The sequence below is a fragment of the Lacerta agilis genome, chromosome 11 (genome assembly GCF_009819535.1).
Source record: "Lacerta agilis isolate rLacAgi1 chromosome 11, rLacAgi1.pri, whole genome shotgun sequence".
Classification (NCBI taxonomy): Eukaryota; Metazoa; Chordata; class Lepidosauria; order Squamata; family Lacertidae; genus Lacerta; species Lacerta agilis.
Window position 1 is genome coordinate 10,887,268 of NC_046322.1, and position 27,573 is coordinate 10,914,840.

General features: G+C 42.4%; 1 protein-coding gene across 1 annotated transcript; it reads right to left on the minus strand.

The window, feature by feature from the left end:
• Nucleotides 1–177: 177 nt before the first annotated feature.
• MEX3C (mex-3 RNA binding family member C) lies at nt 178–27,552 on the minus strand. Its single transcript, XM_033163665.1, has 2 exons — nt 27,269–27,552; nt 178–3,652 (listed from the first exon to the last, which is right to left on the minus strand). Exons 1-2 carry the CDS (start codon nt 27,462–27,464, stop codon nt 2,424–2,426), a joined length of 1,425 nt encoding a protein of 474 aa, XP_033019556.1. The 5' UTR covers nt 27,465–27,552; the 3' UTR covers nt 178–2,423.
• Between the last annotated feature and the right edge of the window lie 21 nt (nt 27,553–27,573).

Here is a 27,573-nt window from a genome sequence, read left to right on the forward strand (position 1 = left end):
AATGGCCCTGAATTGGGACATGTGTGCAAGGTAATAGTGTAGCTGTAGAAGTTTTCTTTGCTTGCCTCCCTTGTTTTCTTTTCAGTGCACCAGTTACCCTCCATGAATTCTTCAGTTACAGGTTTCTAATGTGTCCTTTGACATGCAAACCATGAAAAGAGCGAAGTCAAGAAAACATTCAAGTTAATGGAAACAAGTCTTTATTAAGTAACTTTTAATATCAGAAAAATAAAACTCTTATAATTCTCTTTACAGCAAATATATAATATCAGTGCTTTGGCCACCATAAGTTAAAGGCCCTTTATCATAAAATATATGGTTTGTTTTTTTTAAATTTACTCAAATTGAATTTATAATCCCTATGACCTCCCTACATATACATAACAAAAAGAGTGTAGTAAAATTAGCAAATACTAAACTATATTGAGAGCTTTGTCATTCTTGAGTCTGTGGTTTATAGAAACGGTACACGCACCTAATGTCTGTCGACTCCTTGGCTTATTAGTTGCAGTGTACAATGCAAGAGTACAAAATACATGCTCGGTGAACGAGATTGTTCATATCTACAAGACTGCAGCTAAAGATTAAGGTTTCAATACTGACATTTAAACTATCCTACAAGCTGTTAGCGTTAAAGTTATGCATTTCATAATATAATATTATAATAATAATATGCCATCAAGGCAACTTTTATACTGAAAAAAATCATAAAATAAAAACCGTTATCTGTAAACTTTTTTTTTAATACGAAATGTAACCCTTTCAAGTGGAAATAAAAAATAAAGATTTCTGTATATTTACTAGTTCAATACACATAAGAGTTTGCTATACTGAGGGGAGGGGGGAATCTGTTTGTTTCAACTCGGGAAAGTATTGCTCCAAAAGGAAAAGAAAAGAGAGAAATAAAAAAATAAAGAAATCCATCAGAACTTCTGAGTGTTCTTTTTTCAAATGCCAGCACAGATTTGGGAACATTCTGAGTATGAAGAAGCAAGAAAACATCCACAGGTTGAAATGTAAAGAAAACACAAAGGAAAGGAATGGGGAGAAGCTCGTATTGACTTGCAAAGGGGAAGATGGGTGGCTTTGAAATGAGATAAACCCCTCGCTGGGCCAGAGTCACAGCTGCTCTCATGAATGATACAAGAGCATGAATGTGACTGCTTCTCTGTCGTCGTCGTCGTCCCCCCCTTTTACATTACTAAAAATAAAATACATGCTTCACATAATGTGCAAGTTATGGTTGAAACATAAAAATGATTCACATTTTTTGAACTCTGATATTCTCTAAAATAGTTAATTTAAGAACAGCTTGATCAAACTAGGCAATGGAATGTTAGCATCCTCGCTATCAGCTACAAAGGGTGCAAAGACCCGACAGCTGTCCTCCCACCAGACGCCCCCTCCTCTGAAGCAGATTGGGGAGGGGGAGGAAAGGACACTTGGTAGGCTGCTCGCAACACCACAGTTCTTCACATGGATTCCATGTGTGGTGTGGGTCGAACACAGAGTGCTCCAGTGCAAGCAGAGGGGCCCCCCTACTCTCAATGGGGTGAGCCAATCTACAAAACGCAAGACTGACACCCTTCCCTTGAAATGAATGGGGAGGCCAGCTACTTGTGGGGGGACGGACTCTCTGCTTGCGTTGGGGAGCCCCCCGCGTCCCTTAGCACTGATTGAGGCAAGGCAGACTTTCCCACGCTTCAGCAATGGAAGACCCGCACATTCCTGATTCTCTTAAGATGCCCCATTTGCATATTGGAGGAGAAGGTGGTCAATTCATACCATTTTGCCCTGTCCTCTGTCCCCTTATGAACAATGATCACATTAATAAAAGTTACCGCTACGCTACTTGCTGAATGCCAGGAAATCAAATTGTGCATCATAAAATTATTTGCAACATTAGGTAAGTTAAGCCTATGTTGTAAAGGGGGGGGGGGGAGGAAGCGCCCCCAAACCTGTTTTGAAAAACTGGCAGTGTAAAGAAGGCAGCATTGGAAGTGTGTTTGATACATTGATAATCCTTTGTACCCTTTCTCTCTTATAAACCGACAGTTTCTACATTCACGGCTGTGTCAGGCTTTTGCTGTCACGACCTGCGAAGCCTCACGCTCCATTCTGTTCTGAAACTGTTCCAAGTTCCTGACCCTCCTATCATCTCACAACTTCATTCCAGAACTTTGCTACAGGTGCCACAGCTGCAACCAAAATGGACAAAGACTGGCTAGGCTTAGTGTTAAACTGTACATACCTTTTCCAAAAAAGAAAAAGAAAAAAACAGAGTACATGCCTTTCAAACAACATTAGCCTAATCTCAAGAAAGCCCAATAACAGTCTGAGTTCATTATAAGTTTACTTAGGGGGTACCATTACATCCAAGCCATTAAGAGTTTAAAAAGTCCATATATAATATCTCTATATATTTAAGAGTGAATTTGAATCGCCTGAGTAACAGCTGTCTGGCAAACTGGACACGTGGGTACGTCTTTTTCACAGATCTTATTGGCACATTCCATGCAGAATAGGTTGTGGCCACACGGAACCAGGGCAGCGATTACTTCGTTCTCAAAGCATATCACGCAGTCATGCTTCCGTCTCAACTCTGGAGGGGAACTAGATGTGGAGCCACCATTGGAAGAAGAGTAGCTGTTGGTACCATTGGAAAAAGCAGGGATGTAGATCGGAAGGCCAACCTGGCTGACTGTACTGGGTGGATCGCTTCGGACTCTCCTTGCCAGCGGATGTTCCAAGGTTTCGGGAAATGTAGGCGACAGGCGAGGAGTAGATGGCTGACTCCCTCTCCGTGGAGCCTTCACGTTACTAGCAGGTTCGTTACCAAAACTGGAGAGCGGGTTAACGGGTTCAAAGGGTGTCCAGATGGTTTGAGAAGGCGTCGGCAAGGAGTCATACGCAGGAGAGTCAACTGCAATGTCCTCTGCACCTACAGAAGGCAACGTTTCTCCAAACCAAAAGTTGCCTGTGCTGAATGGACTTGTTGGGCTGAAGTCAGCCAGCCTATTGCTTCCAAAGTAGGAATCAGTGGAGCCGCTTCCTAAAGAACTGGAGCTGTCATTTCTGTAATTAGAAATCATCCTAGTGCGGCTTGGAGGAGGTACTGGGTTGGAAGTAAGCCAGGCAGATCCCAGGTTCCCTCCTTCAAAGCTCACGTCCGTACCGTTATAATGGAAATCATTTTCTTCGTTCAGTTCAATGTAGTTTCCAGTGCGCATGGCGATGTGCATTTCTATCTCTTCGCGAGCTCGATCTACGTTTTCAGGCATACCGGTAACCTCAAAGACTGGCTCCTTGTCTCTACTGGGAGTAACTATGTAGGTGTGGGTCTGCTGCTGGATCCGCTTGATTGTAGCGCCTTTGGGGCCAACCACCAGCCCCACAACACGGTAAGGCACCCTGACCTGGACTGTAGTTTGGCCTGGTAGGTTGGGGTTACAAGACAGTCCTCCCAGAGCTGGGCCATTTTTGTTGCGTGAAGCTCTAATCATGGAGAAGTGTTCAGCAGCAGAAAGAATTTCCCTTTTGGCCATGGCTACATCTTCTTTGCGCCCAGTGACGACAAAAATGGGTTCTTCTCCACGGACAGGGGTCTTGATGTAGGTATTTGTCTTGGCTCGCAATGCCTTTATTTTGCAACCTGCGTGGAGGAAGCACAAATAAAAGTGCTTTAGTGAAGAATCTTGAATGGAAAAAGATGCAAGAAGCACTTAGCCTCTAAAAATTGCTTTGTGCCGACACTCTGATCCTCAACATCTCCCTCTCCCCACTGTTAGATCAGTGCAAAATCACACCATTACAGTGAAAACAGCAATTACCCAATTAAAGAAGGTTGCTATTGAGAACAAGCGCTTAGTAAGCCCGGCCGTTAAGTCACAAAGTAACTAAACTCACAGAAACCTTTAGCAACCTACCCATCCATACCAAGCTGCAATTTGAAAGACAGCTAACTTTTTGAAAAAGCCTCCTTGCCTGGCTAGTGACTATTTACAAGCCTCTTCCAAATCATTGTCTTAAGCTAACAAATGTTGTTAACTTCTGTATTTGTTCTGTTCCTCCGCAGAGTGCAGAACAACCCCTAAAGCCAGTGCACTATATCAGCACTTAGGTTTTCAAAGAAATCTTTTCCAAGTAATTAGCCGAAGCCAAAAACACATTGATCAATGGTGTAGCAGACAGTTTCATTCCATTCCGTATATAGCAATTAAACAGAAGCTACATGAAGGTTATTTAACTGAACAAGAGATTTAATTTTCTTCAATATGCTGCTTTTCATCAAAGAATATAAAAGCTGTTTACAATAAAATGAGTAAAACCCATATAAGGTCAACAGAAGCAGAAAATGCAACACAACCACATATAGTGAGCAACAAAAAGCACACCCAGAGAAAACTCACTGAAATTAATAAACAAAGACAGTTCGGTCCATTAATAGTATGGTGCTGCCTTCTATCAATAAAAGAATAAACATGGTATGGAGATCTCATTAAAGGTGTTAAGAAAGGTATAACTACACTAGATGGTCATCGGATATCTCTGTTAATTATATGATGTAATCTTTTCTTATTAACTGGGAAAATGTTCAGTTCCAGTTGAGTGCAGATATTGCTTGGTGGCATATATATTGTAACTAACATTTACAATTTCATAGCCTAGGAAAATGTGCGTTTTTGTTAAATATCACCCCCCCCCCACAAAAAAGATGGTAAGTCTTACAGTATTTGATAATTTTCCCAAGATGGAATTATAGAATTCAATGGTTTGAATGTTTTCAATTAATGTGCCTGCTAGAAGACCTTATAAGGCAGAATGAAATTAAGAGACAACAGGGTTTGAAAAATTAACTTTACAATTAGAGAACTCTAAAGAATAATTATCTAAAATATATTGGAGCATAATGATTGAGGAAAGAAAAGCAAATATAGATAGGTTTAAAAGCTAGATGGAATAATTATTGTGGGGTGGTGAAGCTATTTTCATAAAAGACTCTAATATCTCAGTTCCTACTGCTTTAAAGGAAAATCATTATAAAGTTTTATACAAAAAACATTTAACTCCTTTAAAATTAAGCAAAAATGAATAGGGTAATGACAGAGTGAGTGCATTTCCAGCATAGAGTATGTGGCTTTCATATGTGGCGGGGTTCTCAAGGACACTGGATGGAAATTGTTGAGATTAGAATCACTGCACACATTTCCATTATTGTCATCACCAGTAAGAATTATTCTAAGATACATTGAGGATATACCATCTGAAGATGACAGAATTGGAGGGCAACTTAATATTTTACAACTCCCAACTGAGGTGGCAAATAAATTTTTAAAAAGTAAAAAAATTCAAGGTGTGCAGAAATATAATAGGGTGAACAGTGTGGAATACACTATACTTTACAAAGTTTACCCACTTAGCTTGGTTTAGAAGTTAGGCAAAGGGTTTACTTGAAATTGGAATTTTTGGAATAGAGATTGCTAAAAATGAGAAATTTCTACTGAACTCAATGGGACTTACTTCTGAGTAGGCACATGCAGGGTTGTACAGTAGAGTACAAAATTAAGCCTCCGAAGCTGAAGACACACTATTTAGTGGCTTTAGGTTTCTCATTGGGAGAAATGCATGCGGTTTGGAAAATCACTGAAAAAATGCCCAAGTCCCGATCTATTATGTGAAAAGCCAACACAACAAGACCATTAAAAAGTTTTTCTTAAAGTGACTTTTACAGGAAAGCTGACTCTACAGACTCCAAGGTCAATCTCTCCTTTGTTATTTGGAGAGAAGAAACAGCAATCGAGAGGAAGCCGCAGCCTCCGACACCTGAAACTTCTGAATGCGTCATCAATCAATGCTAAATGAGTTTAGTTTGTAAGGAACTGGTAGCAAGATACAGATGCAATAGACTACTGTAAAGGCAGCCAGGCCAAAACACAGGCCATTAACCTTCTTCTGTAGTTCCACTGGCTGACCTTCATGTCTGCTGCCTTCCTTGTCTTCTCCATTAAATCACGTCTTCAACATGCCATCTAATAGCCTGGTAAAAGTATTAAGCTTGGGTGAGTTACATTTTATGCTTCTAACACACTGTCCTGGGTGCTGAGGCCTAAAGCTATAAAGGAGGGAAACTTACAATCTCCCACACCTTGTTTCCAAATCCCTGGACATGTGAGAGATTGCCACATGCATTTTCTGTTGTGATGACAGAATAGACCTGATGCTTGGAAAAATTGAGTTAAACTGTGCAGTGCTGATTTGTTAGCAAGATATTGTCTCCAGACACGCTCAAAAACAGATGTTGAAGAATACACACAGATCATGAATAAAGCTAGGGTTACTGATCTAGAACTACATAGGTGATTCCTATTTACTGGTACAGGGTGGGGTAACTATATGTACAAACAAATAAACCAACCTCCACCTATGGGAGGTTGTTTTTTCTTATCTGAGGCCTTGAACTACATGCTCGCTTCTGGATGCGGAACACCAAGAAACTACTGGAAGTTCCATTGCCCATGGAGTTAGCACAGGCTCATTTTTCACCACTGACCACTAATTAGAATTGGACAAGAATTTCTCTACTCAGATTGACTGTTGATCCAGACTACTTTTGTTAGCTTTTCTGCTTCACGTGGTTTGACTACGTGATTGGGTCAGCTTGAAGCTGTTTAAGTAGCTTTCTGGGAACCTTGTAAGAGTCACTTGGGTAGGACCCACAGACAAATCAAGTCCTGCATTTTGTTTCCAACTATGGCTGGCATTATAGGTGCGATGCTTTGTGGCACATAAGTTTTGGTCTGGTTTGCTTGGGTGGATCTGTGGTGAATTGGTTGAAATGCTCCTGCATCAAGTGTGTGAGATAGGGAGGTTATGTATGGAAATATGTGTCCACGCCCTGAATGTTTGGCAAATCCCTCTTTCCAGATTTCCATTAGCAGCTTCCCCTTTTTCCAGAGTCTCCAGAAGTTTGGAGAAGAAGCAAGGCAGACTCTTATTTACTTTTAGCCTTCTCAGGTGGTAAAACAGACCCTGGTTTCCTTCCAAGAACAGTGCTGCTTCTCCCTACTGTCCAGTATGACATGCAGCAAGATCCAGGACCTCAGATTCCTCTGGAAAATGGCTCAGTGAATGGTGTCTAGGCTGCTGGTGAGGGCAAAAAGCAGATCCCTCAGTACTATTAATTTTAATTATATTCTACCTTTCTGTAGAATACAATTACAGCTGATAAAGTACTAAAAATAGCAGCACTATTAAAAAAATCATGTTAGAAGCGGCAGCTCATAGAGATCCCTAAAAGCAGCAAATTGTTAAGCATTAAAAGCTTGTGATGAAAAGTTTATGGGTAGATGAATCTCCACAAGGGCACCCCATAGTTTTGGTGCTTTCAGAAGAGCCTGTGTCTTGTACCTGCCTGACCAATCTCACATTGTAACAGAAAGGGAGATGTCCTCTGACATTTATTTAAAAACCAGGCACCTTTACACAGAAATAGATAGTCCTTGAGGTAACCTAGGTCGGCAGGGGCTTTAAAGGTTAACACCGGCATTAAAGTGATCAGAAGCAAATAAGCAACCATTGTAGGTGGAATAAGATTTAAGATGTGATCTGATTGTCCAGCTCTAGATACCATGCTGCTAGCTGGTACTATCTTGCTGTTTCCTCCACCTTCTCCTTGAGCCAAGGTTTCCCAGTGCACAGTTCCAGAATTCATTTCAGTGGTGGGAACTCTGGAAGCTATACAGAAGTACCAGTTGATGGAAACCACAGTGCTAAGATCCTGCTGGATTAGATGAGCGACTGGCCTGGTCAGTAGGCTTTTCTTATCATTTTCCTTCACTGCTAAGTAGTCCTAGCCAGAAAACACCTGGAGATAATTTCCAAGAGCAATACTTGAAGAGAAATTGGGGTTGGGGGGGGGGGAGAATAAGATAGAGTAGGCTCCTATTCCCTAAATCAGTTCTCTTTCTGCCTATATCTCTTCCTCCAATCTATCTCCTAAGTTTTGCAAGACTGTTCACACCCCTAATAGTGACTTGAAATAGTTGCGAGCCTTCTGTTTCCAGCTCTCTTCTACCACCACAGGTACAAACAGGTAAAAGCTTGGCCAAATTACATACTAGGGCTGTCCTTATTGTTTGCCAGCTTCATGCTCAGGGAGAAAATGCTGCTTTGGGAACAGAGCTAAATACTGTAGCACCTTCCTCTCCCCCACAGTGCTGTGAACATTTTTTTTTTAAAAAAAACAACCCTGCTTATTGCCATTCAGTCCGCTGCTTCTTACTAGTCTCCTTCAATGCCTTTAAAAAAGAAAACATTCAATTTAATCCACTCAATTAAAAGTTGGGCTATAAATCCTGAAAATGAGTAAGTAAACAGAATCTTCTTCCTGGCAATGATCCTTGCCTAGTGGGTATCATATAGTGAGGAAGATGGTGCCAACATGCTGGTGTGGCTGAGATGGAACAAAGCAGCACTGCCCTCACTCTCAATGGATTTTTCTTTTTGCCCTCTCTCAAAGCCATGTCCAAAAGGTTACTGCGCCGAGCGAGGTGCTTTTTGCTGCTGCTAATATTAATGAGATGTGCCCACCCTTCTTTCTGGCCGAGTTTCTTTTATACATTCCTTAGGGCTGGAGCAGTACTTCCTTGATAGATGGTTATTATCAAGCTCTTCACCTCACTACGAAAATCTAATGGTGGAAGCTGCTTGCAATAAATGAGGGTTGTTCCTACCACAATTTTGAGTAGGTTCACCGCTCCTCTCCCCTCACTGCCCCTGTATCTGTGCAGTATTTGTGGTTTTAAACTTTTCTACATGTATCCTGGGTTATATTTCCATATTAACAGATTTATCCTTCAAGTCAGCTAGTTCAGTGTTTTTCAACCACTGTTCCGCGGCACACTAGTGTGCCGTGGGAAAAATTGAAAAATTACTTTATATATAGTCAATATAGGCACAGAGTTAATTTTTTTTAACATTTTCTAATGGTGGTGTGCCTCGTGATTTTTTTCATGAAACAAGTGTGCCTTTGCCCAAAAAAGGTTGAAAAACACTGAGCTAGTTAATGCCTTCTGCATCTGTTGGGCTGATCCTGCTCTCTCTCTCTCTCTCTCTCTCTTTCTCTCTCTCTCGTACTGTGGATAGGTTGCATGCAGTGCACAAATGTTATTTGCCAGGAAAATACAAACTCTATGTTAGAATACATTATTTTAGCTAAGCAGATTTGCATGCATTTGTTTTACATAAACTCAGCTTTCAACATAGATGCTTTCAAAAGATTTTGACATTTAACAAGGCTGTCGGTGGAAGCAGAGGATGATGGAAAGAGAAAATACAAGTAGATGATGATAAATTTATTTATACTCTGCTTTCCCCCCTGATGGGACTCAAGTCAGCTTGGATAACTGGCAATAGTCATCTATCGCAGAGTGGGGTGCTGAAATTCCCTACTCTAAGCTTGACCACCATGTTATTTAAAACCTATTATCATTCCATATTATTTGCATGTTTGGGTGTGAGGGATCCCTCTCTCTGGAGGGGAGGGATAGGGCAACGACACGAACACATTTTGGTTGGGTACAAAGGCATGCCAATATCTCTGAACCCAGTATCAAGCATAGAAGGAATTGTTCCTGGAAATGTAGAAAGCAAATAACTGGCTGCTATGTAACTAGAGGAACTCAAGAAATGAGACTTTCTATTTTGACTTCACATCAGAGAAACAAATTACAATACACCAAAAATACCTGTAAATATTTTTGAATACTATGTAGCCAAGAAAAGATCTATTCAAAATCAAGCATATCAGGTTTGGGGTCAGACGAGAACAAAGTTGATGTTTCTTCCATCTGTTGTCTCTCCTCCACTGCAGAATGAAATGTTACTGAATCTTCACTGATTTTCAGAAATGTTTCTCTGCAGACTCGTTGCCTGTGCCTAAGTTATCACACTCCTTCCATTATAGCTTACTTATTTCCCATACAAATGGCCACATTTGAAAAGTGGCTGAGAACACAAGAATGCATTTCACATTATCTAACTCAGTGTGGTCCAACATGTGGCCCTCGTGCTATCTTCCCAAAGCTGGGTAAGGAGCCAGGCTTTGGGAAGGAGGTGGGAAGGCTTTAGAACCCTGCCAGAGCCTTGTGGCTCCTTCCTAAAGCCCGACACCTCACTTAGCTGGCTTTGAGAAGACAGCACAAGGGTGGAGTCATCGTCCCCCCATTTTGGCCTCTGTGCAACAAGGCAGTGTGTGGCCTGCAGGTATGAAAAGTGGACCGCCCTGATCTAACTCACTGCTTCCTTCTGAAGAGTATATCCCAAGATCTTTCGAAAACAACCCTCGAAACCCAAAAGCTAAGCAACAATTCAACAACCAAAACCTTTCTAAACCAGAATCAGAATTTACTTAAAAATATATATATATATACAAAGATGAGCAATTTTGCAGCAACGCTTACCAAAAGTATAATGGATTAATTAACTACCGTTCAGGATATTTGCAAGGCAGCGGAGTGTGAAAATAAGCTTGCTGCTGAACAACCAAGAAATTATTTCCTATTCAAAGAAAGGGAATCTCTGTGTCAACAGGTGATGTCCTCAGGAACAGCAAGGACATGGCAGAAACTCTCCAAACAGCCTAACTGAGCATATCTCAGTCATTGCTTTAATCTCCAGGAGTCTATGCCTGCTTGCATGTGTGTAGCAACGTCACACTGTCTGCTGAAATGTACAGCGCTTCTTAGCAGACAAGCCCACCTGTTTCCTCTTTACATGGAAAAGAGGCACCAAATTAAGGAAGTGCTGCCGATGTCACTGCAAGTGCTGGTCTTTGAAGAATAAGGAACTGAAACAAGAAAACTTGTGCTTACCCGTCAGTCTCTGGTCTGGAACAGTGGCATTTCAGAAGTCGGCTGTTCCACTTGCCCTCTCACCTCTCTTGCTGACATCTGTTTAGACTTGGCACACCTTAAAATCTGCTAGCTTCCCTTGGGATATGCAGGCCAAAGACGTGACTTCTGTATATAGCTTAATACAGCCTTCATCAGTCTAGTGTCGTCCCTATCTTTTTGGCGGCAATTCCCATCAGCACCAGCATCAATATGGCAGTGTTGGCTGGGGGTTGGTGGGGTTTTAGTTCAAAACATTTGAAGGCCACCAGGCTGGCAAAAGCTGGCTTAATATGTAACTTGTATAGAGGTTAAGAAGTGCCTGAATTCACTGAGTCTCTAGCTACAGTCAGGGCAACCGCTAAAGTCTCTGGACATCTAATTAGAGCAGGCATTTTTTCTAGCTGCACAAAAAAGTGTGCATGATAGGAAGCTCCCACATTTTGGAATACAGATCCAACAAACCTGTCTCCTTGCATTTCTGCACCTCAGTAAAATGTGATGCGCTATCAGGCTTATTGTATGCCAATAAACTGACAGACAACAGTCTCAAGGAGGAAAAGCAGGGGGCTCTCTCTCTCTCTGTGTGTGTATACATACACCCCCCCACCCACCAGTCTGTTGTATCATTGTAGCCTTGTCTCCGATGCCTGTTTTGCATGTGTTTTTACCATTCTCTCCAACAGCAAAGGCTGAACAAAAGTGACAATTATATGATGGCCACCCATAAAACGGATTGCAAGATGCACACAACCACATAGGGAGCCGGTTGTCTGCACCACATAGCCACATGAAAAGGCACCCCATATTCCTCCACATTTATGATTGGTAACAGGTATCAGGGTGCAAAAGACTCCCCACAAAATTGAAGTTTGCAGGCAGTCAAGCACATGGCAAATGCCATAGATATTCCAATCCCGCTCCAAGAGTGGAGTCTGGACCCTTTCCTGTGATGAGAAAAGCACCACTAACCAAACCAAGTGTGAAAACTCACACATTAAGAATTGTTTTAGTAGTGGCTAATGCTTACAGTAGTACTGCTAGCACTGTTACCAACAAAATGGTCAGATTCAGGTGGGTAGCCGTGTTGGTCTGACGCAGTCGAAATAAAAATAATTTAAAAAATAAAAAATTGTCCAGTAGCACCTTATAGACCAACTAAGTTTGTTCTGGTATAAGCTTTTGTGTGCATACACACTTCTTCAGATATGGTCACAGTCATTAATACTACGCCAAGTGCTCCCAAGCCCATATCTCAGGCATTGCCTCCTTGAAAAAGAAGCAGAAGACAGACTTGTCCTTAATCCCCCCCCCCCCCATTATATAGGCCCAGTCCTGGTTTTAGCATTACCCTCTCTTTGCTTGGCCCTGCTAGTTTCACAGTGCATGTTATTTTATACAACGACGAAACTGTCTGTTCACTGGCAACTTTGAGTAGCCAAGGGAGAGAGAAAAACAATACCCAAGGGAACTCTGGCAGTTACCCCCATATGCTGATGCAAATAACAAGCCTGTGCTAGTCTCTGCAAGGCATGTCTGCTATGTAATTACTATTACCATTTCCATGTTGAAATGCGAAATTTTATAGAGGACACTACAGGGAATCAGCACATATGGAAATACTGCCGAGGTAAACTATAAGAATATACAGTCATACCTCATGTTGCGAACGCTGTGGGTTATGAGTTTTCAGGTTGCGCTCTGCGCCGAGCCCAGAAGTGCCAGAATGGGTTACTTCTGGGTTTCGGTGCTTGCACATAACCACTAAATCGCGCCCCACGCATGCGCAGACATGGGACTGCGGACGCTGCGGGTTGGAAACGCACCTCCCGCACAGATCGCGTTTGCAACCCAAGTGTCCACAGTATGCACATTTCTTAAGTAACTAACAATCCTCGAGAGCTCCCTCTCTCTCTCTCTCTCGCTGTAGGCTGCTGAAGACAAAGTACTTGGCTCCAAATCAGGTCAATTTGGAAGAAACACTACAATAAAGCACACTGAAAGATACATTTTTTGTGGGGGAAATGCATAGCAATTAAAATACTGGATCTTGAGATATATTAGCAGAATTCCACTCACGTGGCAGGGCTTTTCAGGCACCTATCTGCACTGCAATCCCAAGGATCTCTGGAAAGCCACTTCTGAAGGGTGAGGGACTCTCTGGAATGGCATGTGACTGGGTATGGGGGACTATAGCAGGGTAGGGTAACAAGAGAGAAATTGGCAGGCGACTGCCTTGCGTAAGTGCTTTTCTGCTTGTGCAAGACGTCTCTGGTTCCAAGCTCTTGTAAATAAAATGTGACTTCCATATAAGTTGGCAGGTGGAACATATACACAAGGGCCCAGGTTCGATCCACGGCACCTTCAGCTAAAGGAAGCTAGGTAGCATAGCTTTGAGAAGCCTGCTGTCTAAGGCCTGGAGAACTAAGTCCATTTCAAGAGATGATACTAAGGTAGGTGGACCAGTTCCTTCTATCTCGTTTTAGAAGGTTGGTTTTTTAAAAACAACAACTGTGAGTTTGCTTGCCACCCTAGGCACCTTTTGGAAGGAAGGGCAGGATAATAAATTCATTAAACAATAGCCCTACGCCCAAAAATGAACTTTCACTATTTTACACTGATTCAAAGGCCAGAAGCCAGTTTATACTAGCTCAACTAGTCTTACAGTGAGTATATTTTAATCAAAGGAGCAATTAATTCATCAACTTTAATTGCACAAAACAAGGTGGAGCACTTGTTCAATGACACCTGTTAACTGGTCTCCAAAACCTCAACTCAAACTGGTGGGGATGCGGAGAAAGAACCATGCAATTCTATAGTGTAGATTATGTACAAAGACTGATCTGGGCATTATAGTTTATTCATGTTTAGCAGCTTAAAAGTCACAGCTGCAGAAATGGTAGGGGTGAATTCATTTATTTAAGAAAATGGACACAACCACCTGATAGTAAAAAATCTCAACCTTAAACATAGTTAACTAGCCTGTGGGACACATTATCATATCCTCCTTATCTCATCCACCCACTGCCAGGTATGGGTAGGAGATTCGAATCAAACTGGTTCTGAGCCAGTACAAAAGTAACTCCCCCATTTGTACTTGCCTATAAGTAGATATTATTTCACAGTATAAAAAACACAGTGCTATTTTGCTTGTTACAGCTGCAAGCAGGAGGAGCACAGAGGAGCACTGAAATCCCTCCTCATGTGGAAACTACACACATATGAAAAACACTGTGGAAATGCTTTTTAAAAAAATGTTTTGAAAAAAAATATACTGAATTTGCCATAGCTCGCCATTGCCATCTAGTGTCACATTTGCATGTTGTATTTTACAACACATTTAAAACGTTTTATTTGCAGCTGTATAGCTGAGTCCTCAGTAGCACATTATTTGTGAGTACTGATGTGTTTTTGAAGCACTACCTTAGCACTGATTTTAAACAATTTTATTTAAAGAGATGCAGAAATAAGCCTGAAATACTAATGTATCACAAATGGGAAAAACTATTCTAAAAGCCAGAATTCACCCAGCCTCTAGATTTCCACTGCCAAGACTTTTCAGTGGCTGACACAAATCTGTTCACCTTCAAAAGGTAACCATGACATTGACATAAGACAGTTGCAAGGGGGTCCTGGGGGAAATGTTGCAAAACTTCCTAAGAACTGAAAGGGAACTGCAAGTTACTGAACTTTTATTTAATAACCCCCAGTAAGAATGATAATGGGAAAAAATAACATGCCATATCAATATATAACATGCTCACTTACATTTGGAGTTCACAACTGTATATTAAGAGAGACTATCTGCACTGGAGGAAGCGTCTCAGTATTTTTTTATTTTTTTGAGCCCAAATGAGCTTCATAACTTGCCCTCAGTTAACAGTCACAATCATTCTGCATGGAAAGGGCACTGACTGCCATTAGTCACAAAGGTTATGGAACAGAGAGAAGAGTAATAAACAAAACCTCCATGGCTGTGATCAGATCACTTGGCCTTGGCCTCTTAGGAGGACTCTGGGAACTCAGCTTTCATTAAAATAAGCCTAACAAAAACATACACAGAGAAGTGCTTCGAGCCCTCACAGCTGTCAAGCAAAACTAAAATCACGTGCGGACAGTGCCTGCCAAAAGACTCTGAAACCAGAGAGGATGTGAGCAGGAGGCACAGGCAGAACTTCCTTAATCATCAGAATTCCCTAACCCACAACACAGCCTCTAGCCTGTCTTCTTGTCCCATAATCTACAGCCTTGAGCAATCCTCCCACTATGTTTGCAGGACTAACAGAGTTTTGCAATATCTCTTAACCCCCATCTCTATTAAGGTGACTATTATGTGTCTTTATGATTATTGTTGGAAAAATACTTTTTAATTTTGACAAATCCGCATACCCTTTCTCCCAGAGAGCTCAGATTACCTGTAGAGTAGGTTACGCCCAGGGTTACCTTGTGAGAGTCACAGCTGGATGTTGATTTGAACGCCCACCTCCCTGAGTCAGGTTTAAATGTTCTATTACACCAAACAAAGCAACTAAGTCCCACACCCCTTCAAAAGCGCCAGATTGGACAATTACACAGAAAGCTTCAAGGGCTATACAGCCTCATACTCACGGAGTCCTGGATGTCTGCATTTCAATGCTTGTTTATTTATTTTAGCAAATAAAACAAAGCACCATGAAAAGGAGGGGGTCCATTGTATCACTGCTTCTCATATGTTTTAACTAATACCATGCACATATATGGTAAAGGATTAAGAAATGGGTCCCCCAAATGCATGTTTTAGTTAAAACTGGGTGCTGGGTCTGAAAAGATTGAAAATGTTTTTACACTACATACCTTTTCGTAACCCAATTAGCATATCAAGTATATTCAGGTTGACTCTCATCTAGGGAAATGCATGAAGAGATTTAAGCATGCAATATGGGACTCTCCCCCTGACTTCTCTGACTTTGGAGTTCATGTGTTTGGAAAAGCACTCCAATATTTTATTATTACAGTGGTGCCTCGCTAGACGAAGGCATTCGTCTAGCGGAAGGCTGCCCCGCAATACTAGTTTGTCAATGGAGCTGCCTCGCAAGACGGAAAATATATTTTTTTGTCTAGCGAAAACCGCGGTTTGCATTGATGCTTCGCTAGACGAAAAAACCGCTAGACGAAAATACTCGCAGAACGAATTATTTTTGTCTAGCGGGGCACCACTGTACTCCTAACACTTTCTAACAACTGTGTCACGAGCTGAAGTGATTTCTTATCCTCTGAATGAGGAGCTCCCCATGCCCACAAAGATAAAGAAATTCATTTTTATTTGTGGCAGGGTCAGAGATTATTTGCTTTGCATGTTGAAGGTCCCTGGTTCAATCTCCAGGTAGAGGCCCCAGCTGAAATCCTGGAAAGCTGCTGCCTTCCAGTGTAGAAAATACTGAGCTCGATAAACTCAATACAAGACAACTTCCTATGTTCCTACTCATTCAGGAGTCAAATACCAACAGCTGCCTCTTGATGTTGGCACTCAAAAGGCATAATTTATATAAAATACAAACAAACAAACAAAATAAAAAATTACTTCCAGTAGCACCTTAGAGACCAACTAAGTTTGTAACCTGTAACAAACAAACAGACAGACAGACATGACAGTATTTTCTTTAGCAGGTTTATAAGTTTGCCTCCTTTTAAATTTTTGACCTCTGTTCTGGAGATTCAATAAACCAAAGGCTAGGTTTGGGGGTTTGTTTCTTGTTTTCCTTCTGACCTTCCTATTCTTATCACAAGGTATGGAGTTGTACAGACTCCAAGAAAGCTTCGATTGGGGGCTGCCTGGCCCTCCTCTTTGGAAATGGTATTACAAGTTTCTGTGATGTCATCACATGCAGCAGGTGAGACCAGTCACCAAATTTGGGCTGGAGACAAGGCAAGCCAACCAGCAGCGGTCACCAACCTATTCTCAAGGTGGTCATTGAAACTTGCTCTTGGCCTGAATTCTCTGCTTGCTGTGCAGTGTGCGTAACAACTGTCCATTTCTGGCAGCAAATCATTCTGGATGACTCTGTGCCTCATAACACAGAGCAAAGCTTGTAGTGAATGGAGTTGTGAGATACTTACTGCAGCCCTGAAAGCAATGGCTTCAGTACCGACGGTGCTGAATGTAAGGCTGTAAATTTGCAGGCAGCTGAAGAAATGGAATGCACACACATAATGCCCACCCACTGAAATCACACAAAGGCAAAAAAAAGACCTAAAATACCTAACACATTCCAGTTTCAGACTCTGGGAACTCCGATGTATTAATATTCCACAGTGGAAGTTACAAGAATATGCCAGTAGCATATTTTAATATATACTAATTCTGGATGGAAAACATCTGTCATCAAGATGCATAATTACCTTGCTTGGTTAGGTTACCACATTTCTGTTAAGTTACTACTCTTCAGTAACTCTCTCAAGAACTGTAATCATTATGTCCATCTGGCCCTGTTTTCAGAAAGCTCACAAATCTTTCACCATTGTAAAGTTTCCTTGTCTTAAAAAATAAATCGAATCACTCCTACTGCAGCTACTCCACCCCAATTATTAATGCTCTGGAATTCAGCTTCTTGCAGTGCAAATTTCACAGGAGTCATTAGAAGTATATAAGAGGTACCCTACTGTATCAGATCAAGACCCAGAAACTTGTTTCCAACCATGGTCAACCAGATGCCTCCAGGAAGCTCACAAGCCGAAGAGGAAGACAGCAGCCCTCCTCAGCGCTGCCTCTGAATCCAGAGGTTCCATATAACTAACGGCTAATACCAGTACCTGTTGATAGAGACTTGATTTGGTTTATCCTCTATCCCAGTGGTGGCGAACCTTTTGGAGACCGAGTGCCCAAACTGCAACCCAAAACCTACTAATTTATTGCAAAGTACCAACATGGCAATTTAATATGGGATAATAATTAATATACCGTAATAAAATGAGTGGGGGGCTGCCCTGAGTTGTTGAGGGGGGGGCTTGGAACACAGTTGTTTTTTTGGGGGGGAAACACTCACACGCCTTATAAACGCTTCCTATGGCACGCGGAGCAGAAACAACACATAGAGATGGGGGGACATTGCCAGAGTTTTTTTGGGGGGGTTGGATCACAGTAGTTTTTTGGGTGGGGAGAAAAACACTCACACGCATTATAAACGTGGAGCAGAAACAACACATAGAGCTTGGGGGGGCATTGCCCAGAGTTTTTTGGTGGGTTGCCAAGACTAGCAGAGCTTTTGGGGGGGGGGCTTGGATCACAGTTGTTTTTTGGGGGGGAGAAGAACACTCACACGAATTATAAACGCTTCCTATGGCACAAGGAGCAGAAACAACACATAGTCTCAAGGATCGCAGGCAGCAACCAATCAACGAAAACCCTTGACAAAGCCACCAATCACATGAACTACAGCCCGCTGGCTGTAAAAAAATTCCACCAATGGCGGGGAGGCAGGAATATAGCTGCTTTGGGGAGATGAACTGCCTCTAAGCTGCTGCCGGCCGGGTGGGAGCAGTTTACTCATAAGGAGGCGTGGGGGGAAGCTGCTGGCCAATTTGAAAACCCCAAACAACGGCACTGCTGGTGTGATGGCGCGTGCCAACAGAGAGGGCTCTGCGTGCCCACTCTGGCACCCGTGCCATAGGTTCGCCACCACTGCTCTATCCCAAATGAGGAGTGTACAAAAGATTGTTTGAAGAAATGCAAATTTACCGGTAAATGGCGATTTCCAGCTGAATAAATCAGCTTTATTGTATTTTTCGTTTTGCCTTTATAAAGCACAGAGCTCCTCCCATATTACCTCTATTAAAATTTCAAGTACTTTTTAAACCTAACACTTTTCAGTCCGCAAAGAATGAACAAGGTAACAATGGGTGAAAATGAGCAGCCTAGTTAGCAGGGGAGCAATTTACTGTTCTTAAAACCTTTGGAGTCCCCCCCCTTGTTAACCATCATTTAACTAAATCCATTTTTCATAAAATTACTATTTATGTCAAATGAGAACTTTAATAGCATGTAATGTACCTTCAATTTATTACCTTTCTATAGCATTATAGAAGCTAGACTTGTCTTCAAAGAAGTGTCAAATTGGGTTGGGAGAAACAACTTACATTGGCCTAGTTTGCACACAACATAAACTATTCTTTCTAGTAGCACCTTAGAGACCAACTGAGTTTGTTCCTGGTATGAGCTTTCGTGTGCATGCACACTTCTTCAGATACACTTCAGTGTATCTGAAGAAGTGTGCATGCACACGAAAGCTCATACCAGGAACAAACTCAGTTGGTCTCTAAGGTGCTACTAGAAAGAATTTTCGATTTTGTTTTGACTATGGCAGACCAACACGGCTACCCACCTGTAACTGGAACATAAACTATGTACAGTAATGTAAATAAAACACGAAAGAGCTTTTGCTCCTCCCCTGCTTGCGACTTTGCCACAATGGAGAGGAAATGAGTCTGAGTCTGGCTTTTTAGATGGCTATCATGTCTCCTCTCAGTCTCCTCTCATGAAGGCTACCCTACTTCCTCAACCATTCCTTCCAATACTTGGATTCCAGACCCTTGATCATCTTGGTTGCCCTATTCTGCACACATTCCAGCTTTTCAATATTCTTCTTAAACTGCAGTGCCCAGAATTGGACACAGTACTCCAGGTGTGGTCTGATCAAGGCAGAATAGACTGGTACTACTGAGTTCCATTGATCAGGACACTGTACATCTGTTGATTTGTCCTAGAATAGCATTAGCTTTTCTTCCTTTTTCGCTGCTGCATCACACTGCCAAGCTAAGTGTCCCCCATCTTATATGTGTGCATATTGAAATTCTTATTTTTAGTGTGGGTCCTGTTCTCCAATCTGTTAAAGTCATAGTGAATCCTGTCTTCCGTGGCATTAACTATCCCTCCCATCTGCAAATTTGGTGACCACCTCCTCAATTTCTTCATCCAAGTAGTTAATAAAGATGCTGAACAACAAAACTCTGCACCACACCTGTCACTTTTTTCCAGGATGACGAGGAACCATTAGCGAGCACTCTTTATGTATGGTCAGACACCCAGCTCCAAATCTTTCTAAGACTTACATCACCCAACCCACAGATTACCAGCTTCACTGCAAGAATATTATGGAGCTGATCATACAAAATGGGACCAATAGCCCTTTGCCCATCCATATCAAAAGGGATGGAGCTCTACCTGCTATGGTAATACAAGCTCTGACTTTACATGGTGTGTACTATTTTACTGTACAATGTAAGCAAGGATTCTAACAAAATATTTTTTCTGAACAGGTATTTTTCACCATTCCTCAAAATGTTTTATGACAACCACATCTTTAAGTGGAACAAGCCATTCACTTTAGGGAAGTTTTAAATGCTTGATGCTGTATTGTTTTTAATATTTGGTTGAAAGCCACCCAGAGTGGCTGGGGAAACCCAGCCAGATGGGCGGGGTATAAATAATAATAATAATAATAATAATAATAATAATAATAATAATAATTATTATTATTATTATTATTATTATTATTATTATTATTATTATTATTATATAAATTGGTGATAACTCTCCCCCAAAACAAAACTACAGGGCAGTTTGTTACCTGAGGTTATATTAGCCAGGATTAACTATGCCTCTTATGGCAACTTTGTCACTGAGCATGAATGGCAAAGCAGGTATCATGTGAGTAAGGAAAATCCATTTAGCCCCATCCATTTTTAAAGGCAAATTCTACTCAGAGTCCTTCATGTATTAGGGGTTTGTTTTTTTGCCTCTGGATGAAACACAGTTCTTATGTCCCACCCACTTGGCCTTCGGAAGGCTGCAGAAATGAGAACCTGGGCAACTGTTTTAGGTACTTTCAGAAATGTTAAATTCTACCCTGGTGGCATCTAATGCTGAGCTGGCCGGGTGTAGTCTTGAATGCAGAACTACTCAGACATCTCAACTGGCCAACTTTTGCTTTCTAGGTGCAAATAGCACAATATAATTTTGAGAACTGTTTAATATGTACAGATGCACTAATTGAAACAAAATAGAAAACTCTTTCCAGTAGCACCTTAGAGACCAACTGAGTTTGTTCTTGGTATGAGCTTTCGTGTGCATGCACACTTCTTCAGATACCAGATGCACTCATGTTTGTTTATTCCTCTCCTCACTCAGGCCTCTTACAGAAAATATTTTTTTAAACAGGAATTTCTTTGTGGAGTCGCAAATCTATTTATGACATGTTCTTTGCTATGCTGACTCTGTAGTGGCATCAGAAACTAAATAGCAGGAACATGTAGTACAAAAAGTAACTGCAATAAACAACAATAGCCTTTGGTGTGTGGGGGTGGGGGTGGGGAGGGGAAACAGAACAGGACTCAATTCTTATGCAAATAACATTTTCTAAATCTGGTCTAAAGGAACCGAATCCCTGAGAATGTACTTCTGGGGAAGAGCTACTTGTTCAACATTGAGGGGCATATCAGAAGCATATACCACAATTGAGGATCGTATCTTGCAACGTTTAATTGCAGGTAGTTAACATAACTTGCATACCAGCCTTTATGACAGATGCCAAGCAACAGATCCTATAGTGTGCTTGTTTTGCAGTAGCTCATGCCTCACTGTGAAAAGGTGGTTCAACCACTTGTTATGAACTGGGAACGGAGATTGGGGAAACAATGTATTTAGATTGGCTGCTACTTCTTTCCTTACTTCTTGGTATAATCAACAAACTAGTACAGTCATACCTCATGTTGCGAGCTCTGCAGGTTATGCGTTTTCGGGTTGTGCTCCGCACTGAACCCAGAAGTACCGGAACGGGTTACTTCCGAGCTTTCGGCGCTCGTGCATGCACAGAAGACTAAATCATGACCCGCGCGTGCACGGCGCTGCAAGTTGCAGGTGCTGCGGGTTGCGAACACGCCTCCTGCACGGATTGCATTTGCAACCCGAGCGTCCACTGTATTTTACAATCCAGGCTGCAGCTACTGGCCTAGCAAAGCAATCCTACGCAAGAATTTATTTCTAGGCAGACAACTCTTAAGTTCAATGGGACTTACACCCAAAGTAAATTGTGCATAGGATTCTAGCCTCCAGAGAAATACTAATGAGGCAGATAAACCAACCTATCTTCTGTGCAAATTAAACTAAATCCTAACTTCTTCATTTTCTGCCCTTCCATTGATGCCTATGGGATGAATTTTAGTTACATTAGTATTTTGGTGGTGTATATTACACCAAGCAGGTGGGCAGGATCAGTGAATGGAGTCAGGATGCAGTGTCCTTTTATTCCTCTCCCCACCCCAGCACACTCATTTCCCACACTTGACACAACCCTTTTTGCCCTAATCTCTCTCTCTCTCCACCACTTTGATTTGTACCAGTATGGCTTTGACACAGACAGTTCTAACACTAAACAAATTGTGTCAAGTTATGTCGCCAGCTTAAGAAGAGCTCAGCCGGGGTGAAAAATATACCAGCTAGAATAGTGGGGGTGTGCTGTATGTGGGAGTCATGATTGCACTGTAAATGGTCAAGCAATTTCTTAAATTCTCTTAATGCCTGCGATTCTCTTAACAGGAGTAACTGTGAACACCCCAACACATTTCTTCTGCTTTTCTTTTGTTTGTATAAAAGGTCCACATTTAAAAATGCATTTTTCTTCTTTGAAAGTATGATTTTCTGCTTTTGTGCAATGTAGCAAGATCCTCAGGACAGCTATAAATAAAGAATCCAGAGTAAATAGGGTATAAATTTGAGAGCAGAAGAGCCTTTTTGTTATAAACATGAAAATAAAAAGCAGGCACCCACCCAAGAAACTTCAACATAAGTCACATAAGAAACGATGGGACAGCTATTTATTTAACATATAGTTTGTAATGGGTTTTTAAAAAATTTTATTACTTCAATAAAGCCTTTTAGGGAACTACAGCTAATTCTGGGCATCAGAGTTTAAGAAAGATGTTGACAATCTAGAATGTATGCAAAGGAGGGCAACCAAGATAATTAAAGGCCTGCAAACCAAGCATTATGAGGAATGGTTGAGGGAGTTTGGCATGATTAGCCTGGAGAAGATAATACCAACAGGTTATAGGACAGGATAGCCATCTTCAAATATCTGAAGGGCTGTCACATGGAAGATGCCGCAAGCTTGTTTTCTCCTGTTCCAAAGGGCAGAACCCAAACCAATAGATTCAAATAACAAGAAAGGTGATTCAGACGAAACATTAGGAAGAACCTTCTGATAGTAAGAGCTGTTTAATGTCTACATCAGAATGTGGTGCACTTTCCTCCTTCAGAGGTTGAATGGCTATCTGTCAAAGATTCTTTAGCTGTGATTTCTGCATTTCAGAGGACTCGACTAGATGACCCCTTGGATCCCTCCCAACTCTACAATTCTATGATCTGCCTCTGAGATTTAAAATAGAATTCCATGGCAGCTCTAATCTCTAAATAGTGCTCTCCTTTGCCAGTTACCAAGGTAATAAAAACCACAGGACTACATGCCCCCAAAGGCAGTCTATTACGTGGAGAGAAGTATAAGCATGCATGCTCTCTCCACTTAGTCTCTGATGCCCCCAACCATGAGGATGTCATGTTCAGATACTATCCAAGTGCAGAATTTCTTATGTGCGCAAGCTAAAAGTGTATATTATTCATCAGCAAATTTTGTCAATAAATTGATCACAAGATTTGACTTACACATGTTGAATTTTATGCGCATAACAGTGTTCCCTTCTGGATGCCCTCCAGATCTTTTTAGACTATAACTACCATTATTTCCCACCACTGGGTGGGGATGATGGGAGTTTCAGTCTAAAATACACTGGGTTGTGGAAGGATGATTTAGGACATAAGTGGGAACAGGATCTGGCTGGCTGGTGGGCTTCTTACCTCCCCAAGCCTTGTGGGCTAAGTTAAACAGGTGGACAGGGCTATCTACCTGTCAATCAGCTGGCATCACAATGACCAGTTTTTGCATAGCATGTGCATGGAAGCCTTAACCCTGTGCTCTGCAAGCTCCAACAATCAGCTGATTATTGAGCTTTCATGCACAGGACTATGCAAGTCCCGCTGATCAGCTGACTGACGTCCCTGCAGCCCCACTGTGCCTTTATCTGCCCATACCTGACAACATATGAAGTTAGGTGTATGGCAAGTGGGCATGGCTTGGCCAAAATGGCCTGCCAGGCATAATTATGCCTGTGGGCAGGAGAATCCCCACCACAAGTGTTGGATATATTTGAATTTCCCCACATGGACAGCTGAGGATGCTAGAGATGAAGGTCAGTGGGCCAGTCTCCTCTCCACATGATGGACACGGGTAGGAGGAAAGTATAGTCCAATCTGCCCTACTGAATAAGCACATCATGTGAGTAATCTTTAAAAGGTTATCTAGCCTAAAGCAGAAAAGATGTTGGTTCTGGAATGTTATTGTGACATGGAATGAAATACAGGGAAAGAGGATTGTTAATATTTTCTAATAATGAGCAACAAGTATCGTTTATGAAATAATAAATGACTTTCAGTGTCATAAATAATATGCAAATTAACCAAATTTAAAGTAGCTGATTAATCAGTTAAGAAGCACGACTGACTAAAAATACTTTAAAAACACAAAAGACAGACAAACTTTTGAAGTGTTTATCAAAAAACAAAAAATCACATGCTATATAGTACTTTGGTTTAATGGAAATGCTTATATCACTGACCACACCATCCACAAAGAAGTGATAACTTGATTTTATGACATCACAAGTCATGTCCTTATCAGAAAAGTACAAACTGAGAAACAGGGTACTTGGTAGTAGAAGCAACAGCAGAAAGCAGAAGCTGGAGGATTGGAGACATTGGCCAGGCAAACATGAAACAATACATGTATTCCCTCCTTAAATCTGCTCACTGTAAAACCCATTTCTCTTTATTTATGGCCTGATTCAGCACAAATGGAAGCATGTCAAAGAAAAAGTCACAGTAGCATAACTTTGCTCATCTGAGTCAGTCCCTAACAAGTCAGTTGACTGCTAACAGAGGTAGTTAAAAGCTTGGTGGCAGCATCTGGCCTGAGGTTAATAGGTTTCATATTCAGTTATAATCAGAGCTAACGTTTTTAAAAAACAAAATCAAGTTTTTTGGGGGAAAGGATAAGCACTTAAAATTCACAGCAGCAAATGATGCCTATCCTTGTATCTGCAAAGCCAGCTATGTCTGCTTCAGCTTTTTATTTATTGCTTCACAAGTCACACCAGCGCTTTTGTTGTGTCCTTGAATACGCTTTCCCACCAACTTCAGGTTATTGTGCTCCCAGACAAAAAAGGACAGATGGGGGATCACTCTGAAGAGAAGGAGGGGTGACAGGAAAGCATCTGACAATTAACTGACAGAGAATGGGAAAGGATGAGTGGCATTAATTCGACTGGTTTGTTTTTGTGCTTTTATGAAACTTGGAATACAATACTCTACACTGTAGATGGGGGAGGAGGGGGACAAAGAAAGCACAAGCTGTGGGAAAAGTGGCGGCACCTCATCTTTATTTGCATGTTGCTTTACAAAGGGGCTCTGCCAGTTAACTTCTAACCCACCCCTCTTATACTGCACCAGCTTGGATTATGCCAACCCTTCAACTATAAATTATTATATTCCAGTAGATCTGTTGCCAGAGTTCTCCCTTCCCACACTTGTATTATCACTGACAGCGTTACAGACCACCTACAGCAACAAAACAGCATCTTCCCAAGTGTATCCCCTGCAGATAGCAAATCACCACATAGCGTGCAGTTAAGATATATCAAAGCCTTCATTGAAAGAGCTCTCAGAATCATACAACTGAAGTGGCCCTTTATTGTGGTAGGAGTCCTTTACCACAGGCTATAAGGTGCTTGTGTATATTAGCAATGGCTTCACACCACATTACATGTCTATCTTTCCAAGGAAAATGGGACCTATTCTCACAATGAAGACTGAGCAGGTAACAAGTGCATCATTAAGTGACCAGGTCGGGGATTGAACTCTGGTCTCCCTAGTACTCTGACATCACACCAGCTTTCTACCAGGAAGTCATCTCAATATTCATGCCACTTGCCAGCCCCAGGCATTGAATTCATCACCTATCCCAACTCAATTCTTTCCTAACCTCCCCCTGGCCTGAAGGGTGGAGATTCCACCACACCCCAGGCAATCTTTTCCACTGCTAAATTATGCTTACTTAGAAAGTTTTTTTCCTAACAACAGGCTTCAATATCATCCATTCCAAACTCTGCAACAATAAGACTTTGTGCACAGTTCTACCTGAGATAAATGTTCTAACCATCTTCTCCAAAATAACGCTTCCTGAAAGATCTCTGATCCTTTCTCTACGAGCAGTACAATATACAGTATTCCCATCCCCACATAATGGGAGCAAACATTCTTTCTAAGTGTCTGTTCTTCATAAAAAGAAAAAAACTCAAAGGCCCTACTCAGTTCTACCACCCATACAACTAAGTTGTTACTGTCTGTGAAAACTTCAAGTCACCAAAATCTGCTCATGCTTTCTGTGGAACATGCCCAGGCCTGTCCAAAGGCCTCCTACATTTAGTTTTTAAAAACCTTGGACCTTTCCTTCCCAATCCAGCTCATAACTCTTGTGCAGCTTCCCTTTCTCTACAGGTCACAGAAAAACCAGAAACCACCCCACATTTCGGAATGCCACATCCTCACCCACCTGTTGGTATTATCCCCCCCACACTCACCACCAAGGTAACCCATTCAGCAACCCTGCAACCGAGAAAGACCACCTACCAATCCCAACCCCCAAGTTCCAAAACCAACTTCCCAACTTCCAGCACATGTCAATCATGCATCGCCCAGAGGTCGTCCCCCCCCCCAACCCCTTATCCTCCAGACAATTTCCCCCTCCTCCCCATTACCCCCACCTGGCAATCCCAAGGTTCAGACCCGACTTCCTCCTGCTCCGAATGCAGTTTTCCAGCCCGGGGGTCTCCTGACACGCCCCCCCCCCGGAACTTCGCCTTCGCTCCAAGTCACCCCGTGTGCATCCCATTCCATCTGAGCCAGCCCGTCCCAGTATCCCACTGCACTTACCCTTGGCTTTCCTGGCCTCGTGCAAATTTCGTGTGTGTGCATTCAATGGGCCATGCTACTCGCCCGTCCCGTCCGTCCCCCCCGTGCTTCCCATGCACAAGGGAACAGGGCAGCCTCCAACAATTACAATAATAATAATTAGGGAGGCCTCGCCCAAACCCAGTTTATCCAGTTCCCCCCCCCCAGCACCAGCCTCTCCTCTTCCTTCCCTAGCGCCCACCTAATTTCGGGGTCCCGATCCCCGATCTACTCAGCCTCCCCCACATCCAAGGCCTCCTCCTGCTCTCCCCACCCCCGAAGCACTCACCCTGCCGCCCCACAATCTCGGCCACATGCTCGGAGCTGGGCACCGGCACGCACTCGGTGGTGTTGACGCTCTTCCTCCTCAGCAGCGCCGCCTGCTCGCCGTTCAAGGCCGGCACCGGAGGGATCCCGGCTGCCGCCGCTGCCGCCGCCACACCTCCTCCGGGCGGCCCGTAGCCCTGCGAGAGCATCGCCGCCATCACGCCGCCGTGGTGGGCATCGTCGCCGGGTCCGTACAGCGCCCCGCCGAGCGCCGCCTCCTGGGCCTCGAAGGCCGAGCCGGCGGAGAGGGGCGGCGGCGGCGGCAGC

What these genes read in the sequence shown, in the direction of transcription:
- MEX3C (XM_033163665.1), bottom strand. Translation starts at nt 27,464, where the DNA reads ATGGCGGCGATGCTCTCGCAGGGCTACGGGCCGCCCGGAGGAGGTGTG. An exon ending in CGAGATTGTGGGGCGGCAGG is followed by an intron (nt 3,653 to 27,268) that starts GTGAGTGCTTCG and finishes TCCTCCACGCAG; the next exon opens with GTTGCAAAATAAAGGCATTG.